Source organism: Capricornis sumatraensis, chromosome 18, assembly GCF_032405125.1.
Source record: "Capricornis sumatraensis isolate serow.1 chromosome 18, serow.2, whole genome shotgun sequence".
Taxonomy (NCBI): Eukaryota; Metazoa; Chordata; class Mammalia; order Artiodactyla; family Bovidae; genus Capricornis; species Capricornis sumatraensis.
In genome coordinates, this window is record NC_091086.1 from 72,818,787 (window position 1) to 72,842,872 (window position 24,086).

A 24,086-nucleotide genomic window follows, 5' to 3' on the forward strand; every position below is an offset into this window, starting at 1 on the left:
TTTCTGCTTTATTGACTATGCCAAAGCCTTTGACTGTGTGAATCACAACAAACTGTGGAAAATTCTGAAAGAGATGGGAATACCAGACCACCTGACCTGCCTCTTGAGAAACCTGTATGCAGGTCAGGAAGCAACAGTTAGAAGAACAGACTGGTTCCAAATAGGAAAAGGAGTACGTCAAGGCTGTATATTGTCACCCTGCTTATTTAACTTCTGTGCAGAGTACATCATGAGAAACGCTGGGCTGGATGAAGCACAAGCTGGAATCCAGATTGCTGGGAGAAATATCAATAACCTTAGATATGCAGATGACACCACCCTTATGGCAGAAAGCGAAGAGGAACTAAAGAGCCTCTTGATGAAAGTGAAAGAAGAGAGTGGAAAAATGTTGGTTTTAAAACTCAACATTCAGAAAACTAAGATCATGCCATCTGGTCCCATCACTTCATGGCAAATAGTTGGGGAAATAGTGGAAACAGTGGCAGACTTTATTTTTTGGGGCTCCAAAATCACTGCAGATGGTGATTGCAGCCATGAAATTAAAAGGCGCTTACTCCTTGGACGGAAAGTTATGACCAACTTAGCATATTAAAAAGCAGAGACATTACTTTGCCCAAAAAAGTCCATCTAGTCAAGGCTATGGTTTTTCCATTAGTCATGTATGGATGTGAGAGTTGGACTATAAAGAAAGCTGAGTGCCGGAAATTTGATGCTTTTGAACTGTGGTGTTGGAGAAGACTCTTAAGAGTCCCTTGGACTGCAAGGAAATCCAACCAGTCCATCCTAAATGAAATCAGTCCTGAATATTCATTGGAAGGACTGATGCTGAAGCCAAAACTCCAATACTTTGGCCACCTGATGCGAAGAGCTGACATTTGAAAAGACCCTGATGCTGGGAAAGATTGGGTGCAGGAGGAGAAGGGGATGACAGAGGATGAGATGGTTGGATGCCATCACCAACTCAATGGACATGAGTTTGGGTAAACTCTGGGAGTTGGTGCTGGACAGGGAGGCCTGGTGTGCTGTAGTCCATGGGGTCGCAAAGAATTGGACACGACTGAACTGACAGTCGTGATTCTGATGGACAGGGATTACTGTCTTTTGATAGTGGCCATTTATCCACTAGTAGAAAAATTGGTCTTACTTGCTGTATACCCGATAGTACTAACTTTGTTGTTCTGTGTATGGTTATACAGTATTTTCTTAATGCATTGGAAATAATGCCCAATATTAATTTTTTCTGCTGTTTTTAATGCCGTTGCTGACTTTTAACAATTTCATTTTCCAAGGGAAACATCAGCCGTCAGGAAGCCGTCAGCATGATCCCACCGCTATTGCTGAATGCCCACCCTCACCATAAGGTACTCTGAGCCTTACGTGGAAAATGCTGGTGTTATCTCTCTCTTGTTTTGTTGAGACCTTTTATCTTAATGTGGTTCCTCATTTATTTTCCCTTTTCACTTTGGGTGAAATGGAAAATGATATGTATTTTACATTAGGTTCTTATTGTGATTTTTACCACTCAATTTTTTTACTTAGTGTTGAGATTATCTTCATTCTTTCTGATTGACTCAATCAGGTTGAAATCATAGTGAACCCATACCGAGGGCGAATTCCGACCATGGTTCTGTGTTCTTTTTGTGAATTAATTTTTTATTGCACACACATCCCTGTGAGGGCAGATGCTATCACTGTCCCTGTTTTTCCAGATGAGAAAAAGGAAGCAAAGAGAATGGAGGTAATTGGCTTAAAGTTAGAAGCTAGTTGTCAGGGGCCAAACTGAGATTGGACCCAGCAACCTCTGCCCCATAGCGTTCTGTTACAAGGCTTCTTGCATTTAGTATCTTTACTCATCATCCCTGAATGTATTTTTCTGCTGGTTTCTAGTGCCGTTTTTGTTCCTGTTTCTTGTGGAGCAAGTATCTTTCTCCTTCTGTGGTTTGGGGTCAATATATATTAGGGCATCCCAGTAAATTAAATAGAACATATGCCGTAGATTTATCTTATAAATAAATGTGCTTAGGTCCTAAAGTAGAAATGAAAATAATTTTTTAAATTGTTCTAAGTTTGACGTAGGATAGTTGGTTTATATAAAAAAAAACATCAAATGTTTTCTTGCTTTTCACTAGATCTTAGACATGTGTGCAGCTCCCGGGTCAAAGACCACACAGTTGATTGAAATGCTGCATGCGGACATGAACGTCCCCTTCCCAGGTATGTATGGGGGGGAGGGTGCTTCTTTGGTGGGTGGTGGATGAGGAAAAGAGCAAACACAGTGACAGCTTACAGTGAATGGTGTGATCTCCGAAGAAGATTGAGCTTCGGGACCAGGGACCAGGCTTGATTGCTCAAGAGCTTTCGTGTAGCAGAGTTTTATTAAAGTATGAAAGGGACAGGGGAAGCTTCTGACATAGACATCAGAAGAGGGGCGGAGAGTGCCCCCCTCGCTAGTGTTAGCAAGAGAGTTATATCCTTTTTTAATTAGTTATTACAGTAAATCAAAAGAATGTCTCAGGTTTGTAAAAATTTTACCAGACCCGCTCCCACAATTCACGTTTTAGGAGAACAGGATTAGAACTCCACAGTAGAAAGGTCCTACCAGACCCACTTCCATCATGTGCATTCTAAGATACCAGGATTAGTCAGGTTTCAGGAAGGAGAAACTGTCCTCAAGCAGGATTGCTGTTATATAATTCCTAAAGTGAAGTCGCTCAGTCGTGTCTGACCCTTTGCGATCCCATGGACTGTAGTCCACCAGGCTCCTCCGTCCATTGGATTTTCCAGGCAAGAGTACTGGAGTGGGTTGCCATTTCCTTCTCCAGGGGATCTTCCTGACCCAGGGATCGCACCCAGGTCTCCTGCATTGCAGGCAGACGCTTTACCCTCTGAGCCACCGGGGAAGCCTGGCATGTAATTCCCAGGACAGAGTTTAAACTGGGTTATTTGTTGTGTAATCATCAGTTCCAGGCTTAAAGGAGGAAAAAAAAAAAACAAACAAACTTAGTTGTGTGTGACTAAGACTAAGGAATGTAGAGAAAAAAGAAAAGATGTTTGTCCTTTCCGCCTCCTTGAGAGTTCCAGGCCCCCTTTTCCTCCTTGGGTTACCCAGGACTTCTTATCAACCTGCCTAGGAATTGACTGTCTCTACAGGAGGCGTCAGGCAGCTGGGCTTCCTGTCTCTGAAAGTAGAGCTGGGTGCTGTGCACGACCCCGTCACTTGTGCCCTCTCATGCCCCGTGGAGAGGGGCCTTCAGTTTAGCATCCTGCGTGGTCTCTGTAAAAGTACGTGGTGTTTCTTTTTGAAGCCACAGTAGGTAGATTTTTTTATCTGCCTGCTGAAAATCTCTGGCTGCTTCGCACCCTGGTTGCATCACGCAGGATCTCTCATTGCAGCACACCTGCCCTCGCCGTAGGGCTTGGCCCAGGAGTTGACCCCCAGCATGTGGGATCTCAGGTCTCCCACCAGGGTTTGGACCCACGTTCCCTGCATGGCAAGGCAGAGTCTTAACCACCAGACCCCAAGGGGGGCCCCAGTAGGTTGAGTTCAGTTTGCATTTTCCGGAGTCCCCGTCTCACACTGGGGTTTTGGTTCTCTTCTGACAGTTAGTACCTGTGTGAGAGGCGGGAGGGTGTAGTTTAGAGCCAGTGTCAGACTCCCCAGGTTCAGATCCCACTGGCGTCTGGTAGGTGAGTTATGTGACGTTTCCAGACTCCGCATGGGAAATGAGGCTTCAGTCTTGAACTTGGAGGACATTAGGTCGATGGCAAAGGTCCGAGCCTCCCCGGCAAGTGGACCCTCAGTCCCCACCTCACTCTGGGAGCTGACGCTCAGGGTCTGGAGTGGAGCCCCAGCACGTGTGGCCTATTTTAAACACTTGTCGGGAGACTCTCTTAGTTTCCACGTCTTTCTCTCCTCACCCTCCCTTTTTTTGTTAATAGTCAATGGTAGAAAAGCTAGTTTGGGCAGAATAAGCCATCCAAAGTGAGGAACTGTTGGCGAGATAAATTGTGAAGGTTTGACATTTTAAGGGACTTGAAACCCCTGCCAAGCCGCCCGCTTCCTTCTCCTGGACGCGGCCCCAGTTCCTGCCAGTCTGAGGCTGGGTTGCGGGTCTCGCCTGCCAGCCTGGGGGCTAGCGCTGCCCCCTGTCTGCCAGCTTTGCCCGACGCCGCGCCTCTGCGTTCACAGAGGGCTTCGTCATCGCCAACGACGTGGACAACAAGCGCTGCTACCTGCTGGTGCACCAGGCCAAGCGGCTGGGCAGCCCCTGCATCATGGTGGTCAACCACGACGCGTCCTGCATCCCGCGCCTGCAGGTGGACGTCAACGGCAGGAAGGAGGTCCTCTTCTACGACCGCATCCTCTGTGACGTCCCTTGCAGGTACCGTCAGGAGGCCGGGAAGCCCAGCGTTCCGCGAGAAAGCAAGTCAGAGTCCAAAGTGAAGCTGCACATGGGCGCGTGTGTGGCGAATCTGGTCACAGCTGGTTTGAAGAGAGAGGCAGTGTGAGCCTAAATCAGAAAGCAGAAACAGTTTTAGTGATAAACTGAAAGAGATCAGAGAGGGGTGGTCTAATGGCCTTGAAAGGGAACATGAAGAGCAGTAGAGAGCAGTGACGTCACATAGAGCCTTGTTGCGGGCATTGTGCCCGGAGTGAGGTGTGAGTGTTCACTCTCGCCTGCTTGCAGTGAGTGTAGATACAGTGTCATAGCGTAATAATCTGTGTTGACACTGGGTGAGTCCTGAGTAGGACATCCAGGGGTTCCATGAAGGTTGGCGAACTCATGCATTTGTACACGTATCTTTCTTTGAAATTTATTGTTAGATTTTTATAGTTTATTAATAAAAGAACTTCAAGGCATAGCTGAATTACTGAGTTTTTCCAAAAAGGAAAGGGTAAAACTAAAGTGGCTAAGTTCCCAGAGGCAGTGCCGTAGATGTGGATGTCAAACGTGTCTCTCTGAGCTCATGACTTGGTGAGACTGTTATACAAAACCCTCCGTTGTACTTTGTTAGCCCTAAACGCAGCATTTAAGGGGATGCATTGTTATCAAGTCCTGTCTTATTTAAACACATGGTAGTTTTACTGCTGGTGGCAGAGCTCAGTGGCGGTATGACTGCGTGTCAAACACCCAGAAGAATTCTCCTTCAGAAAAGTTGAAATAGGTCATGAGCTGCAATCGTTTTTTTTATCTCGGATTGCAGGTTTTTAGTTTTCTTTGGGATTAGATGTTTTCCCACTCCTGTGGTTTTTTATCCTCTTTTTTTTTAAAAATTGGAGGATAATTGCTTTACCATGCTGCGCTGGCCTCTGCCATGCATTCTCGTGACTCAGCCTCGGCGGGTGTACATCGTCCCCTCCCTCCGCCTCCCCCCACCACCCCTCCCCTCTAGGCAGTCTCAGAGCACTGGGTTGAGCTCCCTGTGTTCTTGTGATCAGAGATGCCACACTGTGACCATGATGTCACCTCGTGGGCTCTGAGTTGTAAGCCGAGGCAATCAGAATTTTAGTCCCCACAGTACAAGCAGGGGATAGCATTTGAAAGCCATTATATCTTACAGGACATTTCCACCCTGCGGAGCCTTCACCCGAAGGACGTGTGGCTAGACCCACAGTGAAAATCACATTTTACAGGGAAAGCCAGCGGACACAGAAACTCCTCCAAAAACCTGGGGCTCAAAATTAGACCCGGACAGAAAGACTGATTGATCAACTGTATTATAAAATTTACATGGGAGTGATTTCTGTTAAACAAAGGTAGAAATTTTAAAAAATGTTTAATACAGAGAACATTCGTGGTAAAGAAATTGGCTTACTGAATTTGCTGAGGAAGTCCTTTATAAGTTTATTGTTATTCATGTAATTCTGGTTAAAATGCTACTGTTGATCAGCAAGTTTCTAAGTAGCAGGATCAGATTGTTATCTGTGTTCAGAGTTCTGTCCTAGGTCTGGAGATGGTGTTTTGCTGATATTTCTCTTAAATGGAAGCAAATTACTGTCTCTTTGTTGAGTGAAGTTTCCTACTCAGATCTTTTATTTTCTTGTTGAATTGAAATTAAAATATAATTAGAAAGTTTAATGCATTGTAGTGTCCTCCAAACAGAAATAGGAAGTTTATTGGTTTATGAAATAAGTTTACTACTTACTTTCTCAGTGGCACTCGTAATACCCTTTAGCTTGGAGTATTAAGCTCCAGTCATCCTCTGGTACAGAGTTTTAAGTTCTTCAATATCTTTCTTTGCAGTGGAGATGGCACAATGAGAAAAAACATTGATGTCTGGAAGAAGTGGAGCACCTTAAACAGCTTGCAGCTACATGGGTAAGTCAACTGTACCTGGTGGCCCTGGGTGACTAGGAGGTGAGTGAAGGTTTATAGTCGAATCCCTGAATGTGCAGAGCTTCAGCTGGATGACTGCAAGCCTCAGAGCTGCCTTCCTGAGTATGCCTATTTGTCAGGAGTTGTTTCTGAAACCTTTCAAGAGTAGGACACTGAAATTGTATACGTTTCAGGTACACATGTATCAAAAATGCCTTTTATAAAAATTTCCTGTGATATTTCAAACATGTTGTCTGTGAAAAGACTGTTTTGTACTAATATTTCTCCTTTCTGTTTTCAGTTCTTGTTGAATTATTTTGCCTTTTAACATCTGATCTCAGAAATATTTATGGCTATATTAAAAAAATTTTTGGAAAGTTCTTAAAACTGAAAGGAAAAAGGAAATCTTACAACTCATATATTTTTATAATTCTTCGAGTATTATAGTGTTTTCCTGTGCATAGGGATTTTTAAAAATTGTACTGTCTGTGGAGCTTTGGTTTCTTTCTTTCATTTAACATCGGAATTATAAACGCAGAGCTGTGGTGACCTAGAGTGTGCAGGCGTGTGACCTAGAGTGTGCAAGTGTGTACTCAGTTGCCCAGTCGTGTCCAGCTCTTTGTGACTCTGTGGATTATAGGCCACCAGGCTGCTCTGTCCATGGGATTTTTCCAGGCAAGAATACTGAAGTGGGTTGCCATTTCCTTCTCTGGGATATCTTCCCCACCCAGGGATCAAACCTTAGTCTCCTTCATTGACGGGCGGATCTGTACCACTGAACCACCACCTGGGAAGCCCTGATCTAGAGTATCCTAATGAATATTTTTGTAATCCCGATACTAATCTATATTATTTAAATTTATTGCTTAACTACTCTGATAATTGCGGGGGGGGGGCGCTGTGGGAAGCAAATTTCACTGGTACAGAAAAAAAATATTAATGAAAGTTAAAAAAAAGTATCTGTAAACAATGTTGATACTAATCTACATTATCCAAATTTATTACTTAACTATTCTGATAATTGAGAAAAAACCAAAATCCACTGGTGCAGAAAAAAATAATGAAAGTAAAAAGTATCTATAAGCAATGTTGGTTTTGTAGCCAATTAAGCCAACTGTGCTCTTTTCCTCATGGGGGCCCAGTGTGCAGTGGCTGCAGACAGCAGCCTCCTTGGTAGTGTATGCAGCCTGTTGCCTGTACAGGTTGCCCTAACGGACCTTGGAGACACTCTTTCTAGTGGGCATTCATGACTGGCCTGCTGTCCCCAGTCTGTCCCTGGGTTGGGAGGATCCCCTGGAGAAGGAAATGACAACCCACTCCAGCACCCTTGCCTAGAGAATCCCATGGACAGAGGAGCCTGGTAGGCTACAGTCCATGGGGTCGCAGAGAGTCGGACACAACTGAGAAACTTCACTTTCACTTTCATAAGCAATGTTATTACTGTTCTGTTAACCTTTCCCAACATGTGAACAAGCAAAGCATAAAGCTAACAACTGAATTCAATGTATAAGGAAAATTTCACTATTAAAAAGGCCATACAGATACATGATTTTTCTTCCTATTAGCAGTTGGTATATTCTAAACCTAAATTCCTGTTTCATGTGAAGCATTGAATTGATATAGTTAAGTAATAAATTTAGACAGTATAGATTAGTATCAACACTGTTTATAGATACTTCGTTTGTTTTTCAATTATCAGAATAGTTAAGTAATAGATTTAGATTATATAGATTAGTATCAGGATTACAGAGGTCATCTGGAATAATCATAGTCAACACTTCGAGGATGCCATCTGCATTCACATGTACACACCGAACGTAGGTTATGCGTATTAATCGCATCGCATTGGACTTCCCTGGTGGCCCAGTGATGAAGAATCTGCCTGCCCGTGCAGGGGACGTGGGCTTGACCCCTGGTCCAGGGAGACCCCGTGTGCCTTGGGGCAGCTGAGCCTGTGTGCCGCAGCCGCTGGAGGCCTTGTGCGGAGAGGCTGTGCTCTGCAGTGGAGACCCAGCGCAGCCAAAAATAGAGCAAAAATGAGTGAGTGAATGCGCCGAATTCACTTTAAAATGAGGCGTATCACATAGACTTAGAAGATGAGATTGACTTTCACAGAGGAACATGAAATGGAGTTCTGTAGAAAACCTTTTTAAAAATGGGGTTATGTTGAAAATCTTGATATTCAAAAAGGTATTTCTTCTGTGAAGAGCCTTATGAAGAAAAGGAAGGTCTTTTAAAAGATTGGAGACACTATTTTTGTGAACGGCACATTCTGGGTTTATGGGCACCGGTTGCTCCACCCATGGGAGATGAAGGATTTCTACAGATGCGTTCCTGGCGTCTTCTGTCTCCTCAGCCTGCCGGGTTATTCATCTCACTGTCATTTTGAAAAGGGCAAGTTTTGTAATAATTCAGTTGGTTTCCCAAATTCTCTCCATAATTTTACCTCGGAACTATATTGGGATGCGTTAAAAATAATGAAATAGTGCCATTTGCAGCAACGTGGATGGACTTGGTGATGATCATTCTGGGTGAAGTAGGCCAGACAGATAAAATGCCGCATGATACCACTTATATGTGGAATTAAGAAACACAGCAAACTAGTGACTGTTACAGGCGAAAATCAGGCTCACAGATACAGGGAGCAAACTGGTGGTTACCAGTGGCAAGGGGAGGAGGGACCGTGTAGGGCTTGGGGATTCTTGTTTTTAATCAGCACGGAGCACCTTGACCAGGTTTACACTAACTTCGTTTAGAACCTTAAAAGGTACGATAATGAGCGTTGTTCATTTTACGGAGTGTTTTGTGTTTTGCTGTAAGTTTGTCCTAAACTCTGGTGAATACCTGCTCTAGTAGGTGCCTGTGATGTGTGTGCCACGTAGTCGTGCTTGGTCTTAAAGTAACCTAGTATCCGGCCCTTAGTTTACAGCTACGGATCGCAACGCGGGGCGCTGAGCAGCTAGTGGAGGGGGGCAGGATGGTGTACTCTACGTGTTCGCTGAATCCCATCGAGGATGAAGCTGTCATAGCGTCTCTACTGGAAAAGAGTGAAGGTAAGTGTGCAATGAATCTCTAAGAAAATGTATTTCAGAACCTCTGTTGCTGTAGTGCGTTTTCCTGTAGACTTTTTCTAACTTTGTTCATGGACATCAGCTTGTATGATTAGTCCATAAACCCTACAATGAGGTGTGTGCGTGCTTGTTAAGTCGCTTCAGTCGTGTCCGACTCTTTTCAAGCCTGTGGACTGTAGTCCCCAGGCTCCTCTGTCCATGGGATTCTCCAGGCACGAATACTGGAGCAGGTTGCAGTGCCCTCCTCCAGGGGATCTTCCCAAACAAGCCCACCTGTCTTATGTCTCCAGCATTGACGGGCAGGTTCTTTGCCACTAGCGTCACTTGGGAATCCCCAAAATGAGGTAGCCCCGATTAAAAACATGCTTCTATAATGAATTTGTCATTTTTCATGAGAAATGTGTTTTGCCTGTTTTCTTTCTGTAAGTTTGAAAGGTGGTATTAGATCCTTTACCACACCGTTGCATTTGTTAAGTTTTAGTTGTGGTAAAACACACATAATTTGAAATTATGCAGTTAATTTAAAACATGCAGTTCCCTGGCGTAACTGCGTTCACTCTGTTGTGTAGCCAGTCTCCCGAGCTCTTGCAAATGAACTTCTAGGTCCGCTGAGCGGCTCCCCCATGTCCTCCGCCCCCCTCCCCCGCCTGTGTTTTCCGTCTCTGTGTGACTGCTCTAGGTATCTCCTCGGAGCGCAGTCATGCAGCATTTTTGTGTGTGACTGACCGGCTTATTTAGGATCATGTCCCCAGGCTTTATTCATGTTAGATTATATACTCTCAAGAATATCCCTCGTTTTTAAGGCTGAAAATATTCATTGTATGTTTAGACCGTACTTTGTTCATCCATTGATCTGTCCGTGGACGCTTGGGTTGCTTCCACATTTTAGTTGCTGTGAATAACGCTGCTTTACACATAGCTATACCAGCAACTCTTGGAAGACCCTGCTCTCAGTTCTTTTGGGTGTATCAGTTCAGTTCAGTCCAGTCACTCAGTCGTGTCCGACTCTATGTGACCCCATGAATCGCAGCATGCCAGGCCTGTGCACGCAAGTGAAATTGCTGCAGCCTGTGGTAGTTCTGTGTTTATTTGTTGAGGGCCCACAATGCTTTTTCCCACAGCAGCCACACCGTTTTATGTTTCTGCCAACAGTGCACAGGTTTTCCAGCTCCTCTGCATCCTCAGCAGCACTTGCTATTTTCTGCTTTCTTGAATATTAACAATCCTAACGGGAATGAGGCCTTACCACACTGTTTTACACTGAGGGACCAGACAGACTGTAAGAACGTTTCATGTGTTCATGTCAAATATTTCTCCTTTCATGTTTTTGCTGAAATGTTAACCTTTTCCATCAAATTCTCCTTAAAGCAAATAGTGGGAAATTTAAAACTAATTACATCTCCTGAATAGAATGCTGCTTGTGTATGAAGCTGGTTGAAATGTAGATCCTGAAGCTGGTGTACCTTTCCTGAGACGGTGTCCACGACTGTCTCAGCTTCTGTTACATTCTTATAAGTGGCTGAAAGGCCTGTGCTGTGAGGTCAGCCCTCCTGTTCTCACCTCTGCGGTCCTTTCCATTTGAATTTACTGTGTCATATTTTGTTCCGCTGTACTTATCTGAACCCTTGATTTCTGTATCATGTTTTCCGTATGGAAAAGCTCCACACTTTTGGTGGTGCTCTATTTCAGAAGGCCTGTGAAGAGAAAGGCCATGGGTAGTGTAATTTGACAGTAACGAGAGTCCTGCTCTCCAAGCATTTTCTCACTGGGCAGGTGGGTTTCTGTCTGCGTTTTGCTGTCACAGCTGTCTCTTTGCACGTGGTTGCTCCAGACCACACCGTGGCTGTCTCAGTCCCGTGCTCCGTCACAGGCATGTGTGTAGACGTGGCTTCCTCAGACCATGACTCTTGCTGGGTCTTGTCCTCTGCATCTGCTGGGGATTTTAACTGCAGGGGTGGGGCTCCCACCTGAACATTCTCAGACCCAGCCGGGGGGAAAGGTGGCCAGTAAGCATTCAGTCTGTGCTCGCCTCTGACCCAGATGCTGGCAGAGTCAGTGCCGAGCCCAGGCAACGTTGGATTGAGAAAACCAGTTTCCGTGTTGGTGCTGTTACCTGATGCTTGTGTTTAGAAGCCAAAATATTTGGATGTACCATGGAGCCCAGCGTGACGCTTTTGTCGAAGGTTTCTCACTGTTGGACCTCCGCCTTGGGGATTCTTCTGCTTCGTTTTCACGAGTCCTGCATTTTTCCCAGCTTCCATGGAGCTCTGTTGGATTTTCCTTTTTGGGAGGTTGTCCATGGATCTGTCTGCAGGTTGTGATGGGTGGTTCATCTGAGAGGTCTCCTGTAACGCCCCGGAGTAGAGCTTCTTGTAACGGCACGCCTGTGAACACTGCGCTAGACGGGGGCTGTCGTCCTGATGGCCGCTTTAGAAAACCAGCTTGGGCCTGAAGCTGAATGTTTAAAACTGTCCACAGTTTCATCGTGTTGTTTTTTGGACCTGATATGTTTGTTCGAGATAAAGGCATGCAGATGCAGATCATCTCCTCGGCTCCCAGGAGCCAGCCGAGCGCGGGGTCCAGCCCTGTGTGCGTTGCTGGGCCGCCTGCCGCCGCCGTGTCTTGGGTGCAGCGTGGACTCTGCAGCTGCTTCCTGCAGCGGCTCCTCTGCTGCCCTTTACCCACGTGGCGGCACTTGCTCTAAGTGTGCAGTTCCGTGGCCTTGAGTGACTCTTGATACTGCACCGTGGAGAAGAGCTCATTTACGGTCAATCCCTGACCTACCCCAGAAGTCTCTGATCTGCTCTGTCTGGGCGGGTCTGCCCTCCCTGGACAGCCTCTGTAAACAGGATCTTGACAGTGTGATCTTTTACAGCTGGTTCCTTTCACTGGGATAACGGGAGTTTTTGTTTTGCTGTTGACCTGCAGGTGCTTTGGAGCTCGCCGATGTGTCCTCGGAGTTGCCAGGACTGAAGTGGGTGCCTGGGCTCTCGCAGTGGAAGGTAGTCTCCCCTAGGACTCTGGCTCAAAAGGGCGGGTCAACTTACTAGGCCTCTCAGAGTCGTGAGAATTCTAAAGCACCCACTCTAGGAGAACTTGAAGAAATGGTTCATTTGATTATGCAACTTAGGATCAGTTGCAGAATTATGTTTAATGACAAACGGTATGTTTATACAAATATTTCTGGCAGTGGAAGTTTTCCTGCCTTTATTCTGCAATTACAAATCAGCTTTGTTTATATACAAGTATAGCTTTGCTTTTTTCCCTTTTAGTTGGCTGGGAGTCCAAGCTTTGTTTCCAGTATGAAGCAGTTCCCTTCTCAGTGTTAGCCCAGGAACAGTCAGAGGCTTGTTTTATAAAAGAAAGAAAGAAAAAGTAATAACTCACTTGGAAAATGAAAATGCCACCTCATAGAATGAGTGTACTGGTTCATGGAATAAAAGATGGTCTCATTTCTTTCCTTGCAAACCGTCCTCCTCTCTTTGGGGAGAAATGAGACGTGACATCTCTTGAGAGCTTCCCCACCCCCTCTTCTGGCATTCCCTGCTCTCAGATGGGCTGGTCATTCAGAGTCCCAACCCTCTGGCCCTGCAGGTGATGACAAAAGATGGGCAGTGGTTTGCATCCTGGGACGATGTCCCCCACAACAGACACACCCAGATCCGGCCGACCATGTTCCCCCCAAAGGACCCTGAGAAGCTGCAGGCCATGCACCTAGAGCGGTGGTGAGTTTCTGGGGAGATGCGTCTCGGGCATTTCCTGCATGGGCCATGCTGCGCCCTTGGCTGAACTCTTGGACGTGAACTTTTCAGCAAGTGAGGTTCTCAGTGTCTCTTAGCTGCTGGCAGCAAGCAGTTGTATTGTAAACTTAAAAAAGCAAACTGGTTCAAACATAAATGGTGATGTTTTAGACATTGCGTTATTAACTCTTTACAGATTACACACTGACCATTCTCTTAGTGAGGGTTGTGTATTATATTGAGTAATACATTATGTTGTGAGATATTTTGGATCAGTTAAAAAGGGTAAACTGTGTATGTGTGTGCTTTTCCAGTCTTAGAATATTACCGCATCATCAGAACACTGGAGGGTTCTTTGTGGCGGTGTTGGTGAAGAAGTCTTCAATGCCATGGAATAAACGTCCCCCAAAGGTAAACGTCTTCCAGAACAGCAGAGCGTGCTGTGTGGCCTTTCTGTGCAGTTGAGGCCGAAGCTGCCTGCGGAGTGTGTTTGAAGGGTGGAGTGCAGTGGGGTGTTCTTGTGTGTGTGGTAGTGATGGTGTCCTTACACTTTTGAGTTTTCCAAAAAGCAGCAGTTTCTTAAAACTTTTAATTAAAGTCGCTCAGTTGTGTCTGACTCTTTGTGACCCCATGGACTGTACCATCCATGAAATTCTCCAGGCCAAAATACTGGAGTTGGTAGCCTTTCCCTTCTCCAGGGAATTTTCCCAACCCACAGATCGAAATCAGGTCTCCCGCATTGCAGGCAGATTCTTTGCCAGCTGAGCCACAGGGAAGCCCAAGAATACTGGAGTGGATGGCCTTTCCCTTCTCCAGGGGATCTTCTCCACCCAGGGGTGGAACCCAGGTCTCTCCTGCATTGCAGACGGATTCTTTCCCAGCTGAGCCACCTTATAAGGGAAGTGGAAGAGGCGGAGTTTGGGAATTGCATGGGCTATTGTCCTTGGCGTAGACATGGACGGCAGAGTCGGACACGACTGAGCGGCTTAACACACACACACCTTCCTTCTGCAGCTTCAACCCGCTTCTTTAATAAAACTTGAAGAGGCGTGAGGACCGCTCTGTGGCTCAGCCAGAACCCCTGCTGGTGGCGTCTGAGCCCTGCACTCCCGCGGGTGATTTTCAGCTGGGGCAGTTCTGCCAGCCGCAGGCTGGCAGCCTTCCCCTTGGCCGTGAGGGGCAATGCCAGGCTGTCCAGGCCTGGCTCAAGTGGACGTGGGCAGGGCTGACCCTCATAACGAACCTCAGCCGCCTCCGGGGTTGTGTGAGGGAGGCCGTGAGGCAGAGAGGTGGGGAGAGGGCAGCTGCCTCTTTTTTTTGTTTTGTGATAATTCTATTTATTTCTTTGTTTTTGGCTGTGCTGAGCCGTCTTTGCTGTGACGGCTTTTGTCTAGTCACGGTGTGGGGGCGTCTCTTTGCGGCGGGTTCTCTTGTCGAGGAGCACAGGCTCCAGGAAGTGCGCGTGGGCTTGTGAGTTGTGGCTCCCGGGCTCCTGAGCGCAGGCTCAGTAATCATGGCCCGTGGGCTCAGTTGCTCGGAGGCCTGTGGGGTCTCCCCAAACCTGGGATCAGGCCTGGGTCCCCGGCACTGGCGGGTAGATTCTTTCCCCCTAGCCATCCAGGGAACCCCGAGGACAGCCTCTGAGTCTTAACTTGGGGTTGCGGTGTGAAGCGCAGTCCTCCCCTTTGTTAGCGTGTGGTGGGACTTGATAGCTCGTCCATCAGCAGGCCTCCTATTGCCGTGGACTGGGGTCTGGGGTCACTGTCTGTGGGGCTCTAATTCCTTCGGCTCTGTGCCGGAAAATGAGGACCGATGGTGCTTATAGCCTTTGGAGAAGCAGAAGCCAACCATTCTCTAGGGTATGGCAGCTCATCCAGGCAGATGCCTGCGGGCACAGCCTCATGGGGAGGTGACGCGGCGCTTCTGAGTGGTCGTCCTGGGGCTGGAGAGGGTCCCCTGGAGGCGGGGCTCCTGCCTCTCGCAGCCCCTTGCCCCCGTCAGGAGAGCAGGCGTGGAGCTCAGAGCCGTGTGCTCAACATGTGAACGCCGACCTCGTCTGCAACTGAAATCATCTTGTAGCCATTGCCGTACATTACATGTGATTTTCATGCAGCCACAATGTTATTAATGAAGCAGTTTGTATGCTTTCGTTCTGACACTTGAAAACTGAATTTTGCACTCTGAGATCCATCTTACTTTGCACTGGTCACGTTTGACCTGGTCAGAGCACACGTGAGCCCACCTAGCCTGGTGGTGCTGGGGCCACGTGGTAAGACTGGGGGCCTCGGTCTTCAGGACGCCGTTGTCCCGTTGAAGCGATGCAGAGTGTGAACGCTGCTGGCGCTGGGGCCGGGGAGAGGCGTGCGGACAGAGTGCTGTTGGTGTCATTGTGAGGGCGCGGGATCAGATCTCATTGCGCCCGACAGAAGGAGCTTTCCGGGCCAAGGGGCACAGGAGGGGGCCTGTGAAAAGCAGGCGATTTCCAGAAGCACAGACGTGGGGGGCTGGATAGAAAGGACACAAGGCCTTGCTAACCTTGGCAGAGGATTTGGGGGTTTGTTCTTTGTTTGCCTTTTTCTTTTACAATTAAACCAGGTTTTTTGGGAGGCAGTGTGGCAACAGCATTATAGAACCTTTACCAGCCTGTCTGCTTAACAGCTTTGCGAACTTGACGGACGTGTTGGACTTTCCTGGGTACATAACCTAATTTGTAAACTCAGTTCATAAGGGTTGGAAAACACCACTTTTACCAGTCTGGTGACTTGTTAGAAGGGACATGTGGTTTTAAAGAAGTTTACCAAGTTGAGGTGTAATGGACACAGGCCATCGTGTCGGTTCAGGGGCACGCCATGGTGATTCTGTATAAATATACCTGGTTGTGGTATGTCTTTTTCTCAAGGTGAGAGCTTTTAAGGTCTCTCTTGGCAAGTTTGAAATAGACAAGCAGCGTTGTTACTGTAGTCCCGGTGCTGTGTGTCACGCGATCGTTTACTGTCTAAGATCTTAGGTAAATACAGCTTTACATAAAAAGTTAGCGGCAGTAAGACACTTTGCTCATTCTTAAAGCTGAATTTATCTACAGTTGTCCCAGATCAGAAGTCAGCTCGTTTTTCGACAACTGGTCCCTCTGTCGAGGTGCGCTTCATCTTTCTTCAGTTGATCCCTGGGCCGTGGAGCATTTCCACTCTCCTCTCTTCGAGTCCTTGTCTTTCTTCTCGGCCCAGTGTAGCGTGTCTGGAAGTGTGTGACTCACTGCACAGAGCAGAAGCCTGGCAGGATTTCTGGGTGAAGAGAGGCCGGTGTTGCTGGCCTCTGCTAAGAAACAGAAAGTTAAAAACTAGACTCTGTGCCCATGAATTCTGCTTATAATAGCAGATTTAAAATACTTTTTAAAAGAATCCTGTAGTCTGTCTTTTGCACATGAACTGCTGTATTCGTTCGGGCGGGTTGTGTGGCCCTGGAATCTTCCTTCTCTACGTCAGGACAGAGGCGGTTGCTGTCTGGGTGTTAACGAGCGTGTCCCTGTCCAGCCGCAGGGTGAACCAGCAGAGCCGCGGGCCCCCGTCCCCCCGAGCCCTGCGGAGCCCACGGCGGGCTGCGCCTCCACCCCCTCGGAGCTGGAGAGCAAGCTGGCCCCTGGGATCAGCGACACAGGAGCAGCAGAGAGCGCGGAGGACGCGGACGGCAGTGGGAGTAGGAGGGGCGGCGTGTGCGGGTGAGGACCGCCGCGGCGTGGCCCTCGCGCCCCTCGCGCCCCTCGCCCGCCCAGCCCTCGGGCTTCAGCAGGGCCTGGGTGGAGGCTTCGCAGGTCAAGCAGGTCCTGGCTGTGTGGGCCCCGGAGCTGGTAACTGCCGGGGATGGACGCCTCAGACCGGCCTCTGCAAGGAAGAGACCCGCGTCCCTGCAGGCTGGGGTGGGGCCGCAGCGGGGGAGGCGTGGGCTGGTGGGACTACAGCGACCCCTCGCTGACTGATGCCCGCATGCTGTCCCCTCCTCAGCCCTCCTCCGTCCAAGAAAATGAAGCTGTTTGGGTTTAAGGAAGATCCCTTTGTGTTCATTCCCGAAGACGACCCGCTGTTTCCGCCTATCCAGTAAGGGTTCATTCGGCCTGTCACAGCTCCTCATTTGTGCTTACCACGGGGTTAAATGGACGCGTGGCCACATGGAACCGTAGCTGTTCATGTAGCTCCTTTTTAACTGCCAGTGAGAGCTGGGTGAAGCTCTAGAGGGTGTTTACCAAACCCTTCAGTTTAAGGTGAGCAGTCATCAGAGAATGCTGGACCCCTGAAGGCAGAGATGACGGAGGTGGGGACTCTGGACTGCGGGCCTGGGTGGGGCACCCCACCTTGCTGCCAGTCAGGGAGGGTCGGTCTGCTGGGGTTTCTGGGTCGATCCCAGGGGAAAGGTGCTCAGGATACCTGCCAGGTTCACCTCTTCCTCGTCAGGTAAATTTAGCATCTGTGAGCCAGAGTGCTCGCGTGTGCTGTCCTATAGATGGCTGGTTCTTTGCCTGTGTTTGTGAAAATTCCTCCTAAAATGTCCGTGAAGGGGGAGTGTTCTCAGTGTTGTTGGAATTCGGGGGAGACACTGTGCCTGTGAACGCATGTCCTGGACCCAGGAGGTGCAGGCCAAGCGGGGGACGTTAGGGTTAGACAGTGGGCGTCCAGGGCAGAGCCCCTGGCCCTGAACCACACGACCGTGAGAAGTTAGACCATGGAGAGGGCAGGACGCCACAAGGCCAGCGTCACGTTTGAGTTGAACCCTCGTAACTAGCTGTGTCTCTTACACAGGAAGTTTTATGCTTTGGATCCCTCGTTCCCAAAGACGAATCTGTTAACTCGTACCACGGAAGGAAAGAAGAGGCAGCTGTACATGGTGTCCAAGGAGCTGCGAAACGTGCTGCTAAACAACAGCGAGAGGATGAAGGTGGGGTCCCGGCCACGGAGGGCCATCCTTCCTCACTGCTCCCGCTTTGTCGGAGGGGCTGAGGCCAGCCGCCCGCCCGGGGGTCTCAGAGACGCCAGTGGGCGCGGGCCACCTGACCGTGTCCTTCCCGCCATCTGTGTCATGGGGCACAGGGGCCTGCCTGCTGCTCTGTGGGCCCTTGGTTTCGTTTGTCCTTAACGGTAACCTTTAGGGCCTGCATCTTACTTGCTTTACTGTGTTCCCAGCTCATTTCCCTCTCGCCTGTTAGTTTCACACGGCCCAGCTCCATGTGGTCTGGAGGTCCCGGGCATCACGTACTCTCAGGACAGGGCTTGGACGCTGTCCTCTCCTGGGCGCCCACCGGGGTTTCCAGGGTGATGGCAGCCTTGCTCCTGACGGCCTGTGGACCGCATGCTGATATTTCTTGTGTTCTCAGAGTTTCCTAGTTTTAGTGTCTTATTTGAGTGCTAATTATTGGGCTTCCCTGGTGGCTCAGTGGTTAAAAAAAAATCTACCTGCCAATGTGGGAGACATGGCTTCGACCCCTGGGTCAGAAAGGTCCTCTGGAGAAGGAAACGGCAACCCACTCCAGGATTCTTGGCTGGGGAATCCATGGTCAGGGGAGGCTGGCAGACTACAGGCCATGGGGTCGCAAAAAGTCGGGCAGGACTTAGCAACTGAGCGCATACGCACGCGTGTGCGAAGTGTTAGTATCAGCCACGTAAAGCAAAACCGCTTGAGGATTTCAGTCAGGCTGAGAGTGTCTATTTTGGTCAGAGGACCGTGTGGGGCACTTCTTCCCTTCTTTCAGCAACTGCTGACAGCTTTGTCTCCTCGTGGTGCTGACGGAAGGGAGTATTCCCATCAATTTTCCTGACTTGCGCTTTTGTGTGTGTGTTTCATCTGTATTTTCCATCACAGGTCATTAACACTGGGATTAAAGTCTGGTGTCGAAATAACAGCGGTGAAGACTTCGACTGTGCTTTCCGGTTGGCGCAGGAGGTGAGGGCATGGATGGGTGTTTCTGAGCCGGCATGGTTTCTGCCTCCAGCGGGAGCTCCTGTGGTTTCTGAGCTCTCCTGGGCTGGGGGGTATGTCTGCCTGTGCGACCCACATGTCACTGGGGTCCCCCCACCCCGGGGTAGGGGCCACGGTGAGGGGGCGGGCCACGGTGAGGGGGCAGACCCCGGGTACCACCTCACACTGGTCGTCACGGTGATGTCTCTCTGTATCCCCACAGGGAATATATACGTTGTATCCATTTATTAACTCAAGAATCATCACCGTATCCATAGAAGACGTCCAAGTTCTGTTAACCCAGGAAAACCCGTTCTTCAGGAAGCTCAGCAGCGAGGCCTACAGCCAGGTCAAAGACATGGGTAAGCGGCCTGACCCGGAGACGCAGCCCGCCCTCACCCAGGGCCGCTCGGTGCTCCCGCCTGCCGGGCCTTTCTGGCCTCGGTGTTCCGCCCGCTGAGGCTCGGTTCTCAGGGCCTGCGTCCACCCGCCGACGGGTCTGAGGGAGGGGGAGGTAGTCCGATGGGCGGGGACATGCCTGGGGCCGCACCCCTCCTGGGGCGCTCTCCCCGGCCCGCCCCCGCGCCCGCCTGTGCAGGTGTGGGGCTCAGTGGCCGTCGGGGAAGCCGAGGCCCAGGAGGGCGGCCAGCGCAGGACGCGGTTCCAGCGCAGGACGCTGTTCGTTTGGCGTCTTGGCCAGCCCCCTGCCCTGCAGGGCGCGTCCTTGCCCGAGGCTCCCGCCTCTCCATGGAGGGGCTCAGCCGGGCTTTCCTGTCTCTTAACCTTCCACCCACATCCCTCTAGTGAGATTTTCAGCTCAGAATGAAAATAGGGCCACCGGGGATTCTAATCGCATTTGCTTTCTGTTCTCGCTTCCTTCTTTATCGCTGAACCCGCGTTTCTGGCTCGGTTTGAGGGGAAAGGTACAGATTGGATATTACAGTCGCGCAGGCTGAAGTTTGGAGCCACGGCCAAAGGCCCCGGCGCCTCCGGCCAGGCTCGACTCCTCGGGTGGAACCACGTTCACCTTGGGGTTTGTCCTCAAGGATAAAGGAACTGCTTGGTGGTGTTTTTGTTTTGTTTTTTCCTTTTAATCCTGCCTTTACATGATTGTGGTATGATTTTGACAAATTTTTTTTTTTTTAGTTTTTTATTTTTTTAATTTTAAAATCTTTAATTCTTACATGTGTTCCCAAACATGAAACCCCCTCCCACCTCCCTTCCCATAACATCTCTGTGGGTCATCCCCATGCACCAGCCCCAAGCATGCTGTATCCTGCGTCAGACATAGACTGGCGATTCAATTTTTACATGATAGTATACATGATAGAATGCCATTCTCCCAAATCATCCCACCCTCTTCCTCTCCCTCTGAGTCCAAAAGTCCGTTATACACAGCTGTGTCTTTTTTCCTGTCTTGCATACAGGGTTGGATTTTGACAATTTTCATATGTTGTTTCACGCTGTTTCTGGGAGTTGGACCAATTATCTCTTTAATCTTGCATTTTGAGAATTAAGCAGTGGTTAATCCCCATCTCCCTGCGCCTGAGAGAGCCTTGCAGAGCAGCTGAATCCCTGCACGTTCTAACTCACGCCGCGTCCACTGTCTCTGCGGCCCCACTTGGTGCCTGGCGTGGGGAGGCCTGGTGGGCTTAGAAAGAAAGGCCTCTGGCCTTCTCCAAGACCCCTGAGACCTAGCTTCTAGGTTCTCCTCTGGGCCCGTGAACGAGGGCAGCAGAGGCGTCTGGACCTGGAGGGCTCAGCCAGCAGTGTCTGTTTCTCTTCTAGCCAAGGGCAGCGTTGTCCTGAAGTACGAGCCGGACCCCACGTAAGTGAGATGCTCTGCCCTCGGAGCCTCCGCGTTCTGGGCGGGAGGGCGGGGTTGTGTTAGAAGCCTTTCAGGATGCTCCCCTCAGACAGTACCGCGGAGCCCTCAGAACTGCAGTGCTCCCGGGTGTCACCGTGACGATCCTCTTTATGAAACATGTATGCATGTTTATTCAGAGGATAAAGCGCAGGGTCAGTGTGAAGACGGGGCCATTAAGAGAGGCTGCGTTCTCCCACGCCTGCCGGCCGTGTCTGGCGCTGTTGCCCTGCCCGTGGGGGCGGCCCTGCCAGCTGCTGTGGCCCCCGGGACCCCTGCTCGGTGACACCCCTCACAGGAGGGCCTGGTTCCGGGTGGTCCGCACTTGCCAGAAACGGGACAGGGCACTTGAGTGCCAGCCCGGGGCCCTCAGTGGGGTGGGGGGTGGCCGAGTCAGCATCTGCACCCCAGATGGTCCCCACTCAACAGCTGCCTCTGACAACAAAATGCCGCCTCCCGAGGAGGAGAGAGAACAGGCCCTGGGCTGGAGAGCAGTTTGGGCAGCTCCTCCCGAGGCGGGCCTTGGCCTGAGTCTGGGTGGTGGAAGGGAAGCTGGGGGCCCAGCCCCTGAGGTGGGGCCTGGCCTGGGGGGGCTCTGCACTGCCCACGGAGGAGGGGCCAGGTCAGTTTTAAGATATTAATACTTAGGCGGCTCACAGAAAATTTAAAATAGGCACTTTTAAGATGTGGGTTCAGTGTTCCACATAGGCTGGTTTCTACCAGTTGAAGTACACAGGTGAAAAGAGCTTCAGGAATTAGATTTTTTTTTTTTTTTTAAGGAAGAAAATTGGAGTATGGGAATTGTCTTAGATTTTTCTCTCATTTTTTTTAATCAACTAAAATTGTTCTTAAAAAATGGAAAGGTCCGATAGATTTCTGTCTTTCTCTCTTAGTGGTTTTTCTTACTGGTTCAGGCCTTTCTCATCTTTTTCTGATTGTTTTTTCTTAATTATTACTTAAACCCTTGTTTGGTCCTTGCTCAGCCTGCATCACTAATGCCTGTCGCCAGTGGGCTTGGGACACGTGTTTACTTAACGAGGCCTTTAGGAGCTCAAAAACTAGACCAGAGTCTCCTGTGAAAGGAGCTAAACAGCAGTGTGTGGCCCACAGTGACACGCACGGTGCTGGGTAAGGGCACGTGAGTGGCACCAACTGTCAGCGCCCTCCTCCTTAGGACGGGCGGCGCGGCAGGGCTGTGTGGTCAGGGGTGGAGACCCAGACCGGGTTGTCGGGAGCCTCGAGTCCTGGTCCCTGACCCTGTGCCCCTGCCATCCTAGGCCGTGTCATCCAGCCTCTGGGGGCCTCGGTGTGCTCGCGTGTCTGGATGGGCCGTGAGGAGGACCCCATGAGGGACAGGGCCGCGTGCCTGTGCGTCAGTAGGCAAGGAGGCGTAGGGATAGGCCTTCAGACTTGACAGGGCGCACGTGTCTGCACATGCTCACGCTGAGAGTGCTGAACGTCTGCAGCCCGGGGGGCTCGCCCGCGAGTTTGTAGAGGGGGGCCCTGGCCAGCCTGAGGGCCTTGGCGATATTCGAGTCGGGAGGAGGGACGCCCGTTGGACGGCAGACCGGCTTGGGCGTGGCTGTGGGCGCGGTCGTCTGCGCTGGCCTCTGAAGCTGCCGTGAGCAGACAGGACCGCTGACCCGGAGCCGCTCTGTGCGCAGGAAGCCGGACGCGCTGCAGTGCCCCATCGTGCTGTGCGGCTGGCGCGGCAAGGCCTCCGTGCGGACTTTCGTGCCCAGGAACGAGCGGCTGCACTACCTGCGCATGATGGGGCTGGAGGTGCCGGTGGGAAAGAAGCGAGAGGGCGGCGCTGGGGCGCCCGGGGCCGGTGCGGCCAGCCCCGCGGAGCCGGAAGACGCGCTGGGTGCGGGCAGCCCCGCGGAGCCGGAAGACGCGCCGGGTGCGGGCAGCCCCGCGGAGCCGGAAGACGGGGCCGGTGCTGAGCAAGAGGCTGTCCCGGACACCTCCTCAGGCGGGGACCCGGCGGAGGCTGGCCTGCCCCGGTGAGCCGCGGGGGCCCTGAAGACCAGATCTAGGACGTGCCTGTGAAGACGGAGCTGACAGGAGGCCTGGTCTCCGAGTGATCCAGGACTCCCTTCACGTGGAGCTGACGGAAAGTACCTTTTTAGCTTCTTAGTAAGTGCTCACTTTGTTTCTTCAGCAAAGTTGATCCGCTGTGCCTGTGGCCGGAAACAGACTTGGATCATTAGAAGTGTTACTCTGCCTCGAAATGTAACTGCCCTGGCGGGAAGTTTCAGGTCCTGTTTGTTATGCCTGTATTGGTCTTAAGGCCCAGAACCTCTTTTTAAGTGTTATTTATAGAGAGAACCTGTCACTACTTCCAGATCATTGGAAGACTGTGCTGTCAGCGTTAATAATTGTATTGAGTTGCACGTGAGTGTGACTTGTATGCGGTGGGGTTAACATCTGAGGTGTCAGATGACTTTCTGTGCCTTTGTAATAAAGGGTAAAACAAACTTTATCTCACAGTAAGAGCTTATTGTGAGTTGTGATACTAGTTATGAGGGTTTCGTGTGCTTTTATTGGAATGCTCTGCAATGAAATAATTTTTAAATGGGGTTTGGGATCCTTGGAAAGTTTAAATAAAGAATTATTAATGAAAACATGTATGTGTGTGACTCAAGTTGTGCTCCACTTCGTGAGGTAGAAGGAACAGACTTATTTTGGGGCAAATGGAGGTGTTAGAATTAAAAGCTTCTTAGCTGGTGGAGGGAATGTTAACGTGAAGACGTGAAGTTAAAGTCACTCAGTCGTGACTGCAGCCCTCCAGGCTCCCCCGTCCATGGGATTCTCCAGGCAAGAACACTGGCGTGGGTGGCCATTCCCTTCTGCAGGGGATCTTCCCGACCCAGGGATCGAACCTGTGTCTCTTGCGTTGCAGGCAGATTCTTTACCATCTGAGCTGCAGGGGACGTCCAGCTCTTTAATGAAGTCCAAGGTTGGGCCTGACAGCAGTTGAGAGGACTTGCTTACGGTTCACCTTTTATCCTCTAGAGGGCGGTGTTGACACTGCAGCCGCGGTGGGTCTGGCTCAAATGAGAAGGGCCTCTTAGCAACCTGGGGACTGACCGCTCTGCTGGCCTGCTCCTTGGGGCACTGCGCTCACCCGGCAGGTGCCGCCTGGCCG

General features: G+C 50.1%; 1 protein-coding gene and 1 non-coding gene across 3 annotated transcripts in view; both read left to right on the plus strand.

The window, feature by feature from the left end:
- Positions 1-23,503, plus strand: part of NSUN2 (NOP2/Sun RNA methyltransferase 2) — a 32,775-nt gene extending 9,272 nt beyond the window's left edge. For both annotated transcript variants that reach the window (XM_068990550.1, XM_068990551.1), the window contains 15 exons: positions 1,290-1,361; positions 2,130-2,214; positions 4,190-4,382; positions 6,246-6,320; positions 9,240-9,370; positions 12,317-12,390; positions 12,983-13,113; positions 13,443-13,539; positions 16,659-16,843; positions 17,127-17,219; positions 17,919-18,054; positions 18,976-19,056; positions 19,295-19,433; positions 20,860-20,899; positions 22,600-23,503. In XM_068990550.1, the coding sequence (XP_068846651.1) occupies positions 1,290-1,361; positions 2,130-2,214; positions 4,190-4,382; positions 6,246-6,320; positions 9,240-9,370; positions 12,317-12,390; positions 12,983-13,113; positions 13,443-13,539; positions 16,659-16,843; positions 17,127-17,219; positions 17,919-18,054; positions 18,976-19,056; positions 19,295-19,433; positions 20,860-20,899; positions 22,600-22,945 (1,878 nt within the window). In that variant the 3' untranslated portion in view covers positions 22,946-23,503. The remainder of the gene's footprint in view (positions 1-1,289; positions 1,362-2,129; positions 2,215-4,189; positions 4,383-6,245; positions 6,321-9,239; positions 9,371-12,316; positions 12,391-12,982; positions 13,114-13,442; positions 13,540-16,658; positions 16,844-17,126; positions 17,220-17,918; positions 18,055-18,975; positions 19,057-19,294; positions 19,434-20,859; positions 20,900-22,599) is intronic.
- On the plus strand, positions 7,413-7,547 carry LOC138094774 (small nucleolar RNA SNORA70). Its single transcript, XR_011146283.1, has one exon. It is a non-coding gene; the product is annotated as a small nucleolar RNA SNORA70 (small nucleolar RNA).
- Positions 23,504-24,086: the final 583 nt, after the last annotated feature.